The 18,976-nt window shown below is 39.5% G+C and overlaps 3 protein-coding genes across 3 annotated transcripts in view; 2 read left to right on the forward strand and 1 right to left on the reverse strand.

The window, feature by feature from the left end:
• Window positions 1-18,976, reverse strand: part of LOC120473974 (uncharacterized) — a 152,035-nt gene that overhangs the window by 121,603 nt on the left and 11,456 nt on the right. The gene's annotated exons all lie outside the window — the stretch shown is intronic.
• LOC120473988 (uncharacterized) lies at window positions 1,695-2,855 on the forward strand. The gene is made up of 2 exons (XM_089123879.1): window positions 1,695-1,831; window positions 2,034-2,855. The coding sequence occupies exons 1-2, from the start codon at window positions 1,774-1,776 to the stop codon at window positions 2,597-2,599; spliced, it is 624 nt and encodes a 207-aa protein (XP_088980005.1). The 5' UTR covers window positions 1,695-1,773; the 3' UTR covers window positions 2,600-2,855.
• Window positions 12,460-13,674, forward strand: LOC120473982 (uncharacterized). The gene is made up of 2 exons (XM_039664097.2): window positions 12,460-12,569; window positions 12,761-13,674. The coding sequence occupies exons 1-2, from the start codon at window positions 12,512-12,514 to the stop codon at window positions 13,486-13,488; spliced, it is 786 nt and encodes a 261-aa protein (XP_039520031.2). The 5' UTR covers window positions 12,460-12,511; the 3' UTR covers window positions 13,489-13,674.

The raw sequence follows: 18,976 nt of genomic DNA on the forward strand, positions 1-18,976 counted from the left end.
TATCTGTTTCAGCTGTGTCTTGTTTCATTTGGTCATCAACCTGTCTATTTAAATGCCTTTTGCCTTCATTCAGTATGAAGTCTTGTTTGTTTGCTGGTTTGGTTTTCACTCTGTCAGTATTTTGAGCAGTTCTGGTTTCTTTATATTTTCCTGAGTTTTGGATTTCTTGTTCCTCAGTCTGCCTCAGTGGATTGTATTTGCTCTGATTACAAGTGCTTGACCCTCTGCCTGGTATGGACTATGACCTTGGATTATATTTGTTAATAAACTGCGTTTGGATTCTCGCTCTCTCTGCTGAATTCTGTCTTACCACCACATCATACAGAAGACTTCATCATGAATCCAGCAGTTGAACTAGTTCGTAAGCGTCAAGGGGACCGCACACTTGAAGAACATGTACACATTTTCCTTGATGTGGCAAATGCTTCTGATCTACCGGACTGTGCTCTCATAGACTTTTTCTGTTACGGACTTACCCTCTTCTCAAGGATAGGCTAATTCATGATGCACCTCGAAGTTCGTTCATTGACTTTCTGGACTATGCATTATTGTGGAGCAGGTTCCAGTTTACTGTGGGAGTGGTAGATGGTGGTGCTTCGCCTAATCCTTTTTGGGTCGGGACAACATGAGACAAGCTCCGGTGGCCACAGAGCTTGACCAGCAATTTCCATCTGTGCTCACTTTAGTGCTGAATACCCTGTTAGCCAGAACTGTCATGTCAGAGCCGCCAGTCACCAGTTTAATCACATTACGGGTTACTTTTAATGATCTGTAAGAATGGGGCTTTTTTGCTGATCATTGATTCGAGTAACTTTTTTGACATTTGGGTATAAAATGTTTTATTTCTACAATATATGGTGTAAAAACGTCTTAGTGCTGCCCTCTTCAGGTTGAACGGTGGCTACTGCAGTTGAATTTTCCTATTGGATGTTTGTGGTTCTTCGTGATGTACGCAGGTTTCAACTAACCACGCCATTGGTACGAGCTACAGCTACCATGCCCTCGACAGTTAAAAAATCATCTAGTTTCGTCAAAACCACTGCGAGTCAAGAGTTGGAATTACGAGTATTGAAAACGATCAGGATAGAGTATTGTAGCATCTACTGTATTTAGCATAGCATTTATATAGTTATTTAGTATATTTTGAATAGCCTATTTAGTTAGTAGCATAGAGTTAGGATAGCTTCAAGTTAGCATAGATTTATCTGTGTTTCAGGTACAGTGATCAGGATGGTAACGGACATGCACCACACAGCTCGCGCTCAAACGCGATGCAGTGCACACTGCTCCTCCTGCATGGACTTCACTTCACCAGGGGCAAAATATCAATATGCCTACAGAGCACACGCTATTGACACATACACACATACACATCCCCACACACCTTAAATATGATTACCTTAAATTACTACTTAAGGAAACGTGTTAATTACTTAAGTCACTCAATTAAGTCACACAATTTTTCTTTGTAACTGAAATTCTATACTCAATGTAAGATGCAAATGAATGACAATAATTGTGCATCACCACTTAACAGGCAAATTCCATAATCACTGAATTTACATTTTGCCTGAAAAATCTCGAGTGATTAAGTGTGATGATCATCTGCTAAATGAGCAACAACGACCACAATTCACTCCTTCAGTCAGTGAAGCTCCCACAGCCGTTCATGAGAGTTTAAATGCTGGGGAATATTCCCATCTTCCCACAGGAAGAGAAGAAGCGCGCAGGAGGAATTACTCCAGGAGAAACTACGAACATACTATTGTAAAGATGGAGATTAAGGAAGAACCCTGTAGAATAAAAGATGAAGATACAGAGGAACAAATAGGTTGGTGTTTTCCTTCATTCTCTTTAATGACTAATGAGGAACTTTAAGATGAAAACTCACACAAAAATAACATCTAAAACTAGATCCTAGTAGACTCTGTAGTAAACTTGGTTTGTGCCAAATTGAAATTTTGAACCATGTTTATTTTTGTTTATCATTTATCGTTTAATTGAATAATGAGATTTTAAATTGTTTATTTTAGACCTGATGGAAGTGAATGAGAACAAACAGCATCAGTTTCAAAAAACGCTTTATTCCACAAATGAAGATGGAAATGCAGTCGTTTTAAAGACTGAAGAGAATTTCACACAGAAACAAGCTGGAAAATCTGGAGTCAAAGGATCTTTAACCTGTTCTGATTGTGGAAAGAGATTCCGATATAAATCATTTCTGAATAAACACATGATGATTCACACTGGAGAAAAGCCTTTTACATGCACTCAGTGTGGAAAGAGTTTCTCTCAGAAAGGCTCTCTCAAAGATCATCTGCGCCGTCACTCTGGAGTGAGATCATTCGGTTGTGATCAGTGTGATAAAACATTTTTTTTTGGATCAGACTTAAGAAAACACCTTAATGTTCATTCTGCTGCAAAAACTCACTTTTGTTCTGTTTGTGGAAAGTGTTTTTCACGACTACATTCTTTAAAAGTGCATGAGCGTCTTCATACTGGTGTGAAACCTTATGTGTGCTTTGACTGTGGAAAGACCTACAATTCATCCAGCAATTTAAAAACACACCAGAGAGTTCACACTGAAAAGAAACCGTAAAAGTGTTCACACTGTGAAAAGAGTTTCTCTCATTCAGGAAACCTGAATACTCATGAGAGAGTTCATACTGGAGAGAAATCACACCAGTGCTCTTCATGTGGGAATTGTTTCACCAAATTTTCTAATCTACTGAAACATGAGAAAAAGAATTGCCTGAAGGTGTCTAAGTGAGCAAAGTTCACATCCATAACTTGTAAATAAGCAAAATATGGAATTACATTTAATCTAAAATTAGTATTGAAGTTTGATTGTTTGACAAGGGGAAATTATTAAAATCGTTGTGAACTGCATTGTAAGTGTTGCATGTTTTGTTCTTCCGACACCCGTATTGATCCTCTGTTGTGTTGCACATGCGCAGTAAAACAATATAATGAAGCTACAGACTACTGTAGCCTCCATCTACAGTCCCCCACCCAGAGTCCCGCATTCTCAGACCCCCTTTTGTTTTTTGAACACAGCGCCTCCTGCTGTTCAAAAGATCGAATAACACCTGCACACAGAGTACAGCGCTTGCTTATCCAAATGCAATTAAAAACAATAGGATGCAATATTACGGTCTCCAAATAAATTATCCAATAAATATTTGCTAATGCATGTGCCAAAAAAACTAATTGTTACTGATGGAAGGAATACAATTACAGATTCGACTATCTTCAGAAAAATAGTATGTGATATTACATTGCTACAATGTTTTTTTATATTTTTTTTAATTCAAATTCAAATTTTTCTTTCAGTTCAACCTATAATGGTCTAATTAACATTACCATGCTAACACTACAATATCTGTTTTTTTATATTTTGAATGCGAAGCAAAACAAATCAGAATAGACAAAACACAAATAATAAACAATTCTGTACTTTATTTAATGATCACCTAAACATCATCTTGCTATAAAGAAAAAACGAAGAAAAAACTGTTCGTGACTTTACATTTCGTCTTCAATTGCTTTAAAAAAACTCATTTATAAGTCGCTTTGCATAATCATAAATGACTGGATTCGGCAGGGGCAACTCCATCGATGTATGGTGTGGAATAGCCTACAACAGGCCGATAGCACATGTCTTATGATGTTTCAAAAAGAAAGGAAAAAAAAGAAAAAGATGTTTGCAAATGCTACCATATTGCACTGCTCTGCTTTGGACAACTTTGTGGGTTTGAAATATATGGGGGCACAAAATGGGCAGTGGAAAAAAAACTGCAGCATTTATAACATATTTAAAAAAAAGTCAAAGGTTAAAGGATAACGTAAACGTAAGCTATCTAAATATTTTAGGGGGGAAGAGGGCGAAAAAACATTAACGGCTCAAATCTTGCTACAAACTACCTTTACAAATATTAAATGGACTATTCATATGTTGTATCGATGAGCTAAATTAGTTTTATTAAAAAATAAAATCAAACGAGTAGGCTACTACGATTCGCTAAATGAAATTTAAGATAGCCTACTCACGTTTTGGCTTAAGTTCTTCACATGTTTATCTGATACAATTTGATAGGAGGCGCTGTCTCGAAAAATGAGGATGGGGGACTGTAGATGCAGGTCTCTGAGTCTGCAGCTTCATACTACTCCAGTAAAACACTGAGTGTATTGAGAATGAGGAGTTGACGTCATTGTACAGAGCCCCTCCCCTCTCCGCCATGTTGGTAGGATTCCCATGGCAAAATAGTATTGTTTACGTGTGTTTTAGCTCTGTAGTGTTGTATCCTATCTAGGTATTTCGGATCAAACCACACGGACACCAGATTGAACTTTTATCCCATCTTTATCGTTACTCTGTACGTAATGACGTTGATGACGTCACATCAATACACAACATCCCCCCTTTACTTGAATATAAACTTACCCAAATTAAACATTCACAGTTTCTTACAGATTAAGACTATTCAAAACATTCAAAGTACATGTAACACTGTACCTCTTGATAGAACATAAGCAATGCTTTCTGAACAGATACATCGCACCACAACGTAACTCTCAATCTGAATCTGTTTTTCTCCTTGCATAGCCAAACCTTCATCAGTCATTCAACAACATAGTCTCTAAACCTTTCAGGCAATTTGATTTGTCTCTGGGGTCTACAAAGTTTAGGAATCTGTTCCTCTCTCTGAAATGTCTCACTGTTCCTTTTGCATTCCTCTGCACTTCGCTTTTGCTCCATTTCGCTACTGGGCTCCTGAACAGAAACCGTGTTTCCGCAGACAGAAACTTCTTGACACGTCGTATTCCGTGCATATTTTGCTCCTGTGGGTGACTGAACAACAACACTGTTACCTTCTCTGCGTACAACCTTGTGAGGTGTGCTGTGAAATGTTGTTGTGAATTTGTCTGTTTTGTCCTGTCTCACAAGCACTTGATCCCCAACCGCTATGCCTGATGTCTTAGCGCCTCGTCTGTGTATATCTTGGCTTTTCCTTTCTGTTCTGCGTCTTTGTCTCGAACTTCAAGATCACTACACGGAGTTGTGATGTCTGGTAACTTCCCTCTGATCTTCCTCTGAAAAAGAAGTTCCGCCGGGCTCTTGCCCGTTGTGGCGTTTGTTGTATGGACCTGTAGACAGTCACATATTTGCGTAGCTCTCTTTTCCAGTCCTGACCCTCAGCATGGGCAATCCCCACACGTTTCATCAGTGACGCATTTTGTCTTTCCATTTCTCCATTACCTTGCGCCCACTTTGGAGTTGTTCTGATATGGTGTATTCCGTTTTCCTGGCAAAAAGCCTGAAACTGACTGGATTTAAACTGCGGGCCACAATCTGACCTGATTGTTAAGGCAAGTCCATGCCGACTGAAAATGTCTTCCAAACAGTCGATCACTTTTCCTGCTGTTGTTGACTTGAGGATTGCATATTCATAATACCTGCTGTAATAGTCGACAGTGACCAGAATCGAATGTCCGTCCGGTAACGGACCAAGTAAATCTGTGGCTAAATCCTGCCACGGCCCTTCAGGCATCACTGTGGGTGACAGTGGTTCAGGAACATCTGGTCTCGCTACCAACTGACAACCATGACATGTCCTCACAAGTCTCTCTGCGGCCTTGTCTATTTTGGGCCACCAAACTTTTGTTCTCAGGTGCTGTTTTGTTCCTACCACACCAAGATGACCCTCATGCGCCAATTGTAACGCCCTCCCACGCAGTGACTGTGGCAAGACAATTCTTGTTCCTCTGAGTACTATTTGGCCAATGACACATAGCTCGCCTGCAATATGTCTGTTTGCAGGACAGTCATCCAAACACCCTGTCTGAATAGCACTTCTCAGTCTCTGTAATTCCACATCATTGGCTGAGATCTGTTCGACTTCCTTGGTGGTCAGGGCGCTGGGTGTGGCACAAACTGCTATAAACCGCACATATTCCTCTGCTTTATGTGTGTGCAATCATAAGGCTGTAATCTCAAGACCCACCTTTCGATTCGTGCGCATGGTTTTGAGCGAGGGCTGTAAATTGCTTCCAATGCTTTGTGGTCCGTGACAAGATCAAACTTCCGGCCATAAACGTAAGGGTGCAATCGTTCACATGCCCAGACCAGAGCCAGTGCTTCGCACTCTGTCAAGCTCCTGCTCACATAGCAGATAGGAACCATTCCCTCACCTTGGTTCTGAACTAGTACGGCTCCAACACCCTTTTGGTCCAGCATCGGCAATGACTTTAGTTGGTGCGTCCTTATCAACGTATGCCAGTGTTGTGCCCTCAGCCAGCTTATCTTTAAGGGTTTTGAAAGCTTGCTTCTGATCAGCTCCAAAATGAAATTTGGCGTCTTTTTTTGTTAGTCTGCGCAGCGGTTCTGAGATGCTCGCAAACTGAGGTATGAAACGGCTACTATAGCCAGCTAAACCGAGAAAAATTCTCACCTCTGAAACGTTTTCAGGCTCTCTCCTTTCGGCCGTCGGGCCAATGCCTTTCACTGACAACAGCATGCCCATAAACACCAATTTGTCCATGTTAAACTGGCATTTCTCTCCATTCAGAGTCAAGCCGCAGATTTCCAGTCTCTTTAGTACTGCATGCATTCTTTTCTCATGAGCCTCTTTGTCAGGTGCATGGATGATGAGTTCGTCGGATATGTTCTCTACTCCTTCAATACCAGCTAAAACAGTGGCTATTTCGTGCTGGTACTGCTCACTTGCTGATGACACTCCAAACACCAGTCTTTTGAACCTATATATGCCATTATGAACGGCGAACGTGGTGATGTCTCTTGATTCCGGGGTCAATTCCAGCTGATGATACCCCCATGCTGAAAACGACTGACCCATTCATACCTTGCAACAGTTCATCCACCGTGGGGATCGGGAACCGCCCACAAACGATTGCAGTGTTTTCTTGTCTCATGTCCAAACACATCCTTATTTCCCCGTTCGCTTTGGGTACAATGACAACTGGGTTTACCCAAGTGGTTGCTCCATTGACTTTTTCAATAATGTCCATGTGCAGCAGCTCATTTATTTTTTCTCAACTGCCTCTCTGAGGTGAAATGGGACACGCCTAAGGGGCTGTGCAACTGGTGTCACTGTGCTGTCTATGTGCAGACTTACTTGTTTTGTGCTAGTTTGCCTACTCCACAGAACAATGTGGGGTATTTCTGTCGAATCATAGTTCACATCACTCACCACAGCAACATTAGCACCAATTTTCAGCACTCCTAATTTAACTGCTGTCTCTTTCCCGAGCAGTGGCTCCCCTCTCCCGCAAATAACTGTAAACTCCGCTGTTGTGCTGCGTTTTCCAATTCCGACCTCACACCAGAAAACTCCTTTCACTGGTAAGGGTTCACTTGCTGAGTATGCATACAGTTTTTTTTCTGATTTGGCAGAGCTGCACTTGATCTTTTTCTCTTTCAGCATTTCCCACGTTCCTTGATCCACTATGTTGCTTGTTGCTCCTGAGTCAACTAACATGGGTAATCTGACACCTCCCTCCGAAAAGGTTATCCTGTCCATGTTGCTCTCTTCTCTTACAACAAATGCAAAGTCTTGATTTTTCACCTCTGATTCAACTCTTTTCACTGTCTGCCTTACACTTTCCTTTGTTTTACACATTTTCGCAAAATGATCTTTCCATTGCACTTTCTGCATGATTTTCCACGTGCGGGACAGTTATAATCTTTTGCAAAATGACCTGTCTGTCCGCATCTGTAGCAGGATTTGTTTGAATCAGCACTACTTTTACTGTATTGCAGTCGTTTTTTCTGATCTCTCACTCCTTTTCTGGACACAAGACTCACCGTCTCTTTCTCTTCAGTGTCTGGGGAAACGTGCAACGCCGCCAACTGCAGTTCAACACGTTCGCACTGCGCTGCGATTTCAAGCATGCGAGCAAGTGTCAAAGCCGTTCCTTCCTCCAGCAATTTCCTACGCACGTATTCAGACTGCACCGACTCAGAACAGCATCTCTAATTTGATTGTCTTTATCAGCTCAAAAATCACAATCGTTTGCCGCTTGCCTTAAACATGTGGCGAACTGTTGCACGGTCTGTCCCGTTTTCTGCTTTAGCTGATAAATAGACTGTCTTGCAAACGCCGTGTTTAACTGAGGCACAAAGTATGCATTCAATGCTGTCACTGCCTGCACGTAATCAGTTGGTCCTCCTGTGTCAGCGAGTGTGGAGAAAATATCCTGCACATCCGTCCCAGCGTGATGTAAAAGCAAGGCTCGCCTTCTTTGCTTTGTAGCGTCAGGTGCATCGTCAGTCAGGATCAAACCTTTTCCATTGGCAAAAAGCTTTAATGCATTTAACCATCTTGTCCATCGTGGACCCAACGTGGCTGGATCACTGTAGCAGTCGAACTTAGGAACACCGTCCATCTTTCACACGTGCTGTATATCATCCAGACTTCAGAACTGCTATAAACTTCGGCGTGACGTACGTCTCTAACTCACTTTTTTGATTTAACTAACGAGTGAATCCTTGTTGTAGCATTCTCGTCGCCAATGTTGTATCCTATCTAGGTATTTCGGATCAAACCACACGGACACCAGATTGAACTTTTATCCCTCCTTTATCGTTACTCTGTACGTAATGACGTTGATGACGTCACATCAATACACAACAGGTAGTAGAGGAGTTTCTCACAATACCGCACTGTTTTACCATGCCTGAAAGTAACTGCTGCGTTAAAAAAACTCCTCCAGTAACTCACACGAGACATTTGGAAAACATAGGAACAATGGAATACAGTTTTTTAGGTTACCGAAATGGACACAGCATCAGGGAGTCTCTGGCCTGACAGACGAGGAGACGCGCCAGATTGCTTGGTTGGCTGATGCCTTTATTATACGATTTTCACTGTTTGCTGTGCCTTAACGAACATACGCAAAAGTGTTGTTTGAGTGCCTAGTTCATTACTTTTTATTTCTTTGAAATAAATGTTTGAAACAACTTGATATTGTCACAGTCTTCGTCTGCACCATCCTGTCTGCGTCATCTGCACTACACTTCCCAGAATCCTTTCGTCTGCACACCTGAACTCACTCCCTCATCAGCCTCCCGTTAAGCGTCCTGTTCATCTGTATCACCTGTCTTCACCTCATTATGTCTGATTCTTCTGTGTATTTAGTTCCCTCTGTTTCATTCTGTCCTTGTCGGTCAATGTTGAATGTTACCCTGCGTGTACGTGGAACTTGTCTTCCGTCCTCTATTTGGAATAAATCTTATTGTTATTTGAATCCTGACTCCTCGTCCTCTCCAGCCTGCACCCACGCCCGTGACAGATATGGCTTAACAGTATTTATTGAGAACTGAAATATATGTATATTTGGACTATAAGTTTCATGGACAACATAAGTAATAATAATAAAATAATAATACTGTTATTAGTGCAAAAGAACAAATATCTTGACGCTGCTTCTCCAAATACAGCTGTTTTGCGCTTTGTGTGAGTTTGTTCCTGTAAGGTCCCTTTTCTTTCGCCTTATCTTTTTGCATTACTCCTTTTTTGTCGTATTCTTAGATCGTCTCTGTCTTGCCAAAATAATAAATGCGTGAAAATGAAAGAGCTCTGGAATGTTTAGTAGTGTCTCTGTGGGGTTCTAAAGGCGTTGCCCCTGGTAACCGATAGCGTCTCCTACCATCATGGCCGACCGGCTCAGACCCCGCCTAAATCGGCACGTGACTCCTCATTCTCAATACAAGATGAACTGGGGCCGTATTCACAAAAACATTTATCTTACCACTAGGAGTACTCCTAAATTGCACTAAAATATTTTAGCAAGGAGTTTTCTCTTAAAAGTTATTCACAACGCCTTTCAGACCTACTCTTAGTAAGGAAAAATGACAACTCCTAAACTAAGAGTGAGTCTTCGTTGCTATGGATGACGTCTATTCTCATGCACGAGCTTCCTCGCAATGATCACAGTGATTGGTTGTTAGATGACAGGGCCATCATGCGGAACATAACACAGCAACAAATCATGGAATTACGACATCTAAATATGTCTGTGTCCTACACAAAATAATAATAATAAAAAAGTAATGTCATCGAAATGCATAGGCTATATCATGAAATGTTTGTGCAGGCCCCAGTGAAGTGTAATTCTAAAAAGGCAGAGAGAGAAAAGTCATGAATGAAATTATTCAAGGTAGCCTAAGGGCATGCAGTGTTCACTTATCGCGTCTTTTGCGCGCTCAAGTTCGTTATTTTAAATGTAGGTGTGAGCGCCCGTTTTTTCCAAGGGTGTCCGTATGGAGCGCACCGTTGGTCACGTGACAAGAACCAACCGGAGTGCAACCGCCCTAGCGCTTTGGAAAAAGGAGAACGCGGCACCTTGCGTTTTTAGGCGCTACAGTATATGTGAATGGTGCCTAATACCCTAATGAAAATCACCACTTGCCTAATAATGAAAAAACGACACTTGCATTAACACTTGCTTTAACTGACATTCTATTAGCCTAACTAGACTACTTAAAACAAGGAAATGTTGCTCCTATTGAAGTAATGTAATAGTTGAATGACGGTGGATTATGAACTCGCCAAAATGGAAAAGAAACTGTTTTGTTTGACCTGTTTGACCTGAGACCGCCCTGGCGATTTAAGTAGGACACCACTGCCATGTTGTCCATCCAGACCTGAATGGTGAGTGTGTGCTCTGACTTAAAGGACAAGTTCAGTATTTTACAATTAAAGCTCTGTTTTAAGATCATTTCTGATGAAATAGAATAGTTAAGATTGTTTTTTAGACAGATGCTGCTGTCACAAGAATTTTCGGTTTCTGTGTTAGCACCCCCCACCTTTATAATGGTAGCATAGGTGCACAGGAACAATCATTCATAAAAACGCATAAAACTTTAGTTTACAAAGACGTGAAACTCACTAAGTGGTCTGGGGTGTTCACTGATATGCTCACACAAAAATCGCATCAAAAGATGCTTTCCAACAGGTGTTTTACCATTCGTTGTAAAACTATAGACCTATTTTTCCGAACGCCTCACAGCCGGACATTCTTCCGTTGAGAACTTGAATAATAGACAATTCAGCCCAGTTGGTGGCGATAATGCACCTTTGCCAAACGCAAGCAAACCACTTGTATACAAGCGACCTATCCACGCGACTGAATAAACCACAGAAAGAATACAAATAGGCCCATTTCCGTTTCCACGCGGCAGAGTAATAACGGATGTCACAGAACATACAATCGCATACAATACAAGTCAATGGAGTTGGAAAATAACCATGATAAAACCTGTTGGAAAGCATCTTTTGCAGCGATTTTTGTGTGAGCATATCAGAAAACACCCCAGACCACTCGGTGAGTTTCACGTCTTTGTAAACTAAAGTTTTATTTAAAGTTTCATTTTTATGAATGATTGTTCCAGTGCACCTATGCCACCATTATAAAGGTGGGGGAACCCAACGAAACCGAAAATTCTCGTGACAGCAGCATCTGTCTAAAAAACAATCCTAACCATTCTATTTCATCAGAAACGATCTTAAAACAGGGCTTTAATTGTAAAATACCGAACTTGTCCTTCAAGGCAACCAATTTATTTGTTTTAGAGTCCATCACTGTACCCAAGAACAGACTGATCTCATGAAATTGCATGTGTATGACACGCCAATTACTATTTCCATTTTGACGTGCTATCGACTTAGCGTTACATTACTTTATAAATATATGGCTTACCCCAACCCAGTCCCTAAACCTAGCTGTCACTGGGGTTAATGCTATTTATGAGTCTTCCCCTACCATCCTAGGAAAAAAAATATCGCTCCCCAGATGTAGATGTAAATTTTGCTTCGTTTCGCTCAGACATTTAACGGTGTGTACATACACGCAGAATCACTCAGACATTTAACAGCGTAGACATATACACGCGGATAGCTCAAAATGCATATAGATAACACACCACTTGACTTGAAAGTGACGTGTATGTTTACGCAAAAGTCATGATGTCATGTTGCCAGGAAATAATAGTCTGGCCCTGGACGCACCCAAAAGCACACTGAGAGAACACTTTCAGAGCACAATTTTTGGACGGTCTCTGACGAGACGAGAGAGACGCACATACACACACATACACAATCATCCCCACACACAGGCTCAAACTTAAAATGTGGGATTAACTTATATTAATTACATGGCTTCTCAAGGAAATTTGTTAATTAAGTCACTCAATTCGCAAGATGCAATTAATGACAATTGTGCACCACCACTTAACAGCCAAATTCCATGATAATCATTGAATTGTTTCTAAACGACCATTTGCACCTGGATAACTGAGAGTGATTTTAAGTGTGATGATCATCTGCTAAATGAGCAACAACGACCACAATTCACTCCTTCAGTCAGTGAAGCTCCCACAGCCGTTCATGAGAGTTTAAATGCCAGGGTATATTCCCATCTTCCCACATAAGAAGAAGAAGCGTGCAGGAGGAATTACTCCAGAAGAAACTACGGACATACTATTGTAAAGATGGAGATTAAGGAAGAACCCTGCAGAATAAAAGATGAAGATACAGAGGAACAAATAGGTTGGTGTTTTCCTTCATTCTCTTTAATGACTGATGAGGAACATTAAGATGAAACCTTACATATGACAATAACATCCAAATCTAGAAACTAGTAGACTAACTGGATTTGTTCTAAATTGAGGTTTTTAATAATGCTTTTTTTCTCATTTATATTTTTATTCAATTATGGGAATTCATTTTGTTTATGTTAGACCTGATGGAAATGAATGAAGACAAACAGCATCAGTTTCAAAAACCTCATTTTTTCACAAATGAAGATGGAAATGCAGTCGTTTCAAAGACTGAAGAGAATTTCACACAGAAACAAGCTGGAAAATCTGGAGTCAAAGGATCTTTCACCTGTTCTGAGTGTGGAAAAAGTTTTATATCTAAATCAAAGCTGAACAAACATGTGATGATTCACAGAGGAGAAAAATCATTCACATGCTCTCAGTGTGAAAAGAGTTTCTCTCAAAAAAGTCATCTCAAAGACCATTTGCATTCTCACTCTAGAGTGAGATCATTCAGCTGTGATCAGTGTGATAAAACATTTGTTCATGAATCAAGCTTAAGAAAGCACATTAATGTTCATTCTGCTGCGAAAACTCACCTCTGTTCTGTTTGTGGAAAGAGCTTTTCACATCTTGCATCTTTAAAACAGCATGAGCATATTCATACTGGTTTGAGACCTTATGTGTGCTCTGAGTGTGGAAAGACCTTCACTACATCCGGCAACTTAAAAACACACCAGAGAGTTCATACTGGAGAGAAACCGTACAAGTGTTCACACTGTGAAAAGAGTTTCTCTCGGTCAGGAACCCTGAAAGATCATGAGAGAGTTCATACTGGAGAGAAACCGCACCAGTGCTCTTGTGGAAAGAGTTACAGCCATTCATCTACTCTACTGAAACATAAGAAAAATCACCTCCTTAACTTGTGAATAAGCAAAATATGGAATTACATTTAATCCAGTACTTTAATCTAAAATTAGTATTGAAGTTTTATTGTTTGACAAGGGGAACTGGTTAAAATGGTTGTGAATTGCATTGCAAGTGTTGCATGTGTTGTTCTTCCGACACCCGTATTGATCCTCTGTTGTGTTGCACATGTGCAGTAAAACACAGAGTGTTACTGTATACAAGATGAATGAACAGTAAAGCAACAATGTGAAAATACTTGTGTCAGTGTCATCACTCAAGCAGTGCATGGTCATCTCATACAGATGGAACAAGAAAAATAGTTCAGAAAACTTTTATTATTTTCATTGAGCATACAGTTAAAATTAGACATAATTCTACTCTTACTCCAGTTCAGTGATGGTTGTTTTCCATTGTAAAAATCATTAGTTATATCTATCCATTAGTTCTTATCATTAGTAATGTAAAAGAGCCATTCTACTGAAAGGGTGACATTGACATTAAATGTATAAAATTGCATGAAAATTAACTCTAAAATACATTTTATTATTCAGCAAAATTTCATGCACAATAAGCTAACTACAAATTTAAAATGTATAATTAAAAACATTAATAAAAACAACACAGAACACTAAAAAATAGCATTTTCTGCATGTCCCAACTCCCTATCTCTAAACTTTGCCATGAAATATAATGATTAAAATCATTCAGAAATCTGATTTTTCTTGTAATAGTTACATTATTACATCCCCTCTCTAGAATATTCCCCAAGACATATTTTCAACAGTAAGTTGCATCATCAGGATCTTATGAAGGCAATGGAGCGATCATAAGTCAGTCCTTTCATTTTCATTTCTGTAAATTTGATGAAATTGTAACTTTGAATGAGAAGGTCAATCTCAACATACAGTCCCGTAACCTAAACGTTTTCTTAGATTACATTTTTTAAAAATATTAACTTTTGGTAAGGCACTAGAAATGGCTCAGTGTCCTATCGTTTTGCTTAAAAACTCAATCCTGTTACTTTCAGTCCTGTTGCCATTTTTTTTCCTTTGTCTAAAAGAAACCACTAAACCAAACCACTATTCTAAACCACTATTTTTATCAGTTTTGTCTGGCTCATAATTTATACAATTATTTAATGAATTAATTCTAAAGAAAAATGATAAACTTGAGGCTTAAAATAAAAAAAAAATGGCTTTGTGTTTTTTTTTTTTATTAAAATACACCTGGCTTTCATAGTGATTTTATTGGCACAAATATCAAATTTTTAAACATATAACCAACAATTTCTTTAAAATAAACACTTTCTTGCAGGGAAAACAAAGGATTTAATTGACATGCTTTCAAACTTGCTTTTTAAATGACACCTGCTTTTCGGTAACAGGATTGAGAAAATATGTGCCCATCTTCTGCTTAAATCTTGTAAAAAATAAATAAAGTTGCCCGAGATTGACCATTACACATTTTGAATAGTTAAATATATGTAGTAATAGATTTAATGTTGAAAAAGATAAAAAAAAAAAAAAAAAGTTTATTTTTGAAGAGTTACAACAAGCAAATGTCACCCATTTGGTGGCATGGCCCAAAAATCATTATACAGCCGCTCTGGAGATAACAGTGATGTCATCGTCCATCTAAGTTCATCTCTCTTTAACTTCACTTATCTTTCACCCTTCAGTTGTCTTTGAGTTTCTCAGTTGTCCTCGATGTGAATAGATAGATCTCAACATCATAGTCACTTCTGGAATGGGACTTTTCAAATATTCAAAATATGCTGGAAAACCAAAAAATGTACAGGACCTGGATTTTTCTGAATAACAGTGGGCAGGTTAACTCCCAGACATAAATACACTGATGCCCTATTGGCTGCGGGGGTGTACATCAACAGCACCGCCATATTGCGGAGAGCAACTTGTTTAAAGCTCAAATCTATCTGTGGTTTACTTATAAAGATAGCGCCTATTTAAAAATTTTATCTGACGTTTTCAGAGTTGTGAGATCCAGAAACAGTTGTTGATCACCCAGGTAACGACACAGAATTAAGAATTAAATTTATTATTAAAGATAAATAAACATTGTCAACAATGAAACACCCAGATTATTTACTCAGGTATTTACTGGCAAAGAAAGGGTATATGCTTCAGTGGGGTGGTTAAAATTGCTTTTAAGTAGACCAAAGAGTATAAGTTCGGTTTTATTTTCATTTAATTTTAGGAAGTTTGCAGACATCCACTTTTTTTATTTTTTCAAGGCATGCCTTAAGGTGCTCGAGTGAATTTTTTCCTGCCCGTTTGTCGTCTGTACTGCAGTGAAACGACAGATCATATTTTTAAAATTATGCATCCCAAAGGGAGCATATAGAGGGAAAAGAGCATTGGGGACAGTATTGAACCCCATCGAAGGTGAGCAACAGAGGACATAGAGGAGCCGAAATGAACAATCTTCTCAATCAGAATCTTCGATCTGTCAAGTATGATCTTTAAACCAATTTAATACTGTTCCTTTTAGCCCCACATCATATTCAAGTCTGTAGTGATGGGAAGTTCGGATCATTTTACTGATTCGGATCTTTGAGTCTCGTTCAGTAAAATGAACGAATCTTTTATCGAGTCATTTCGTTCATTTCGGTCATTTCATAATTATATAATTAAAATGTCATGTTAAATATCCCATACATCTAGTACTTACGAAAATCTTAATTACATTTGTAAAAATAACATAATAGGGTAATGCAGCCAAAGCCAAAAGCAACTGAAATAACTGTAACGTTAGCTATTAATTAGTTGCTGGGTCTAAAGTTCAGGCTATGCAGTCTGACCCTGTTATAGTTCACCTCACCTCCTGATCCGAGACGTTCTTTGCTTTGCAACTTCATATTTATCAGGTTTGTTCTCCTCCTCTCATGTCTCGAGACGTTAGCTGTTGACTCGTCAGTGTCTGACTCTGATCTGTGCTGTCTGCTGGCCGTGCCATGCGATATAGCAGGACCGGAAAGATTAAGGATTAGTTCATCTCTCGAGTTCGGGTTCGGCCGGGTCCGAGTCTTTCGTTCTTCCTGTCAGTCCCATAGAGTCTATGCTGTCAGCACCGGAAAGAGAAATGATTAGTTCATCTCTCGAGTTCGGGTTCGGCGGGTCCGAGTCTTTCGTTCTTCCCGTCAGTCCCATTAAGTCTATGCTTTCAGTACCGGAAAGGGGAATGATTAGTTCATTTGAGTCTTCGGGTTTGAGTCCGTCGTTCTTTTCTCACGTGGCCACGGGTCTCGCATCAAATACAACATTAGATTCGTATTATTGACTGCGTCTGAATATTGTGTTATATAGGCATTAAAATACAAATGTTCAATAAACATTAACGTCCATTATTCCTTATTCCTTATTATTGTCCCTGTCCGTCTCTTTTCTATATTATGCATCTGTGGTGTGTTTTATTATATATTGTACATTAATTAACTACTATTATATTATACATCATCTACGTGCTTGTTTGTAAAAGGTTTGTGAATTAGTTTGTAAAAAGTTTGTGAATTTGGGTATTCAATACGGTGACAATTCACGTGACTAAAGAACGAAGGACTCAAACCCGAAGACTCAAATGAACTAATCATTCCTCTTTCCGGTGGTCTGACAGCATAGGCTCAATGGGACTGACAGGAAGAACGAAAGACTCGGACTCGAGACTCGAGAGATGAACTAATCATTTCTGTTTCCAGTACAGATTCAGAATCCATATGTTGCGCAATGCGCATGCGCGGGTAACACAAGATGAACGAATCACTCCCTGAGACAACTCGATAGTCCCGAGTCATATTAAAGATTCGTTCAAAATGAACGAATCGTTCATGAACGACACATCACTACAAGTCTGGACAAAAGAGTATCATCATGGTCCACCATATCAAAAGCAGAGGTAAGATCTAAGAGCATTAAAATGATAGAATCTCCGGCATACGTTGCCAGATAGATATCTTTAAAAACCCTCAGTAGTGCTCATTCAGTACTGTTGGGGTGCTCGAAAACCAGATTGAAGCTTCTCATATATAAAATGTGAATTTAAATAGGAATGTAATTGATTTGTTTTTTTTCGAGATAGGCCTATAATTATTCAAAATGGCAGGATCTAGATCTGGTTTCTTAACTAATGGAAGTACTAATGCATTTTTAAGGTCAGCTGGAAAGATTCCCAAGCTTAGTGATTTATTAACCATGGTGAGTAAGCTTGGTCCTAATGTGTCAAAAAATTGTATTAGACTAAGAGGTGGAATAATGTCTAATGAACAATTGCATGTGTATGATCGAGTCAGAACTGCAGGCTAACATCAGTGAGATCTCATCATGTGGAAACTGCAACTGTTGGTTCAAAGGGTCTCTGTCACGGTGTGGGTTTGTCTTGTCATAGTGGTTCCCTGTCTGTCTATTAGGCTACGTTCACACTGCAGGGCTTAAAGGATTAGTTCACTTTTGAAAAAACTTTTGCTGATAATTTACTCACCCCCATGCCATCCAAGATGTCCATGTCTTTCTTTCCTCAGTTGAAAACAAATTAAGCTTTTTGATGTAAACATTCCAGGATTTTTCTCCTTATAATGGACTTCCATGGGAACCAGGTCCAACCGAGGTCCAAACGACAGTTAATAACAGTTTCAGATGCAGCTTCAAATGTCTTTAAACGACACCAAACGATGAATAAGGGTCTTATCATGCGAAACGATCGGTTATTTCAAAGCTTATTCCAAAAATGTAACTTTTCTAAGGACAAATTCTAGCCTTGCTCTATTCTGTGAGGCGCGTTTGCAACGTCACGTAATACGTAATTACGTTCAAAAGGTCACGGGCGACGTAGCCGGAAGTACAGAATCAAAATTGTCCGACATCGTTGTTTTACCTTTTAATTCCTTTTTTGTAAACGGCGTTTGAGTTAGTTTGCACGTTCAACCTATGCGTTCAACTTGTAAACACTCTGACTCTGTATTTCTGGCTACGTCGCCCGTGACCTTTTGAACGTAATTACGTATTACGTGACGTTGCAAACGCGCCTCACAGAATAGAGCAAGGCTAGCATTTGTCCTTAGAAAAGTTAAATTTTTGGAATAAGCTTTGAAATAACCGATCGTTTCGCATGATAAGACCCTTATTCAGGGTCTGGTGTCGTTTAAAGACATTTGAAGCTGCATCTGAAACTGTTATTAACTGTCGTTTGGACCTCGGTTGGGCCTGGTTCCCATGGAAGTCCATTATAAGGAGAAAAATCCTGGAATGTTTTCATCAAAAACCTTAATTTCTTTTCGACTGAGGAAAGAAAGACATGGACATCTTCGATGACATGGGGGTGAGTAAATTATCAGCAAAAGTTTTTTCAAAAGTGAACTAATCCTTTAATGCTCAATTCCGATTTTTCAAAAAAAATTTGTTTTTTTTGCAAGGCCGTTCACATTTCCAATTAAAAGCGACCTTTTGTGATCTCCTGTGTGAACATGAAATGACCCAGAAGTGACCCGCATGCGTAGAA

Source organism: Pimephales promelas, chromosome 19 (genome assembly GCF_988280905.1).
Source record: "Pimephales promelas chromosome 19, fPimPro1.hap1.1, whole genome shotgun sequence".
NCBI classification, from domain to species: Eukaryota; Metazoa; Chordata; class Actinopteri; order Cypriniformes; family Leuciscidae; genus Pimephales; species Pimephales promelas.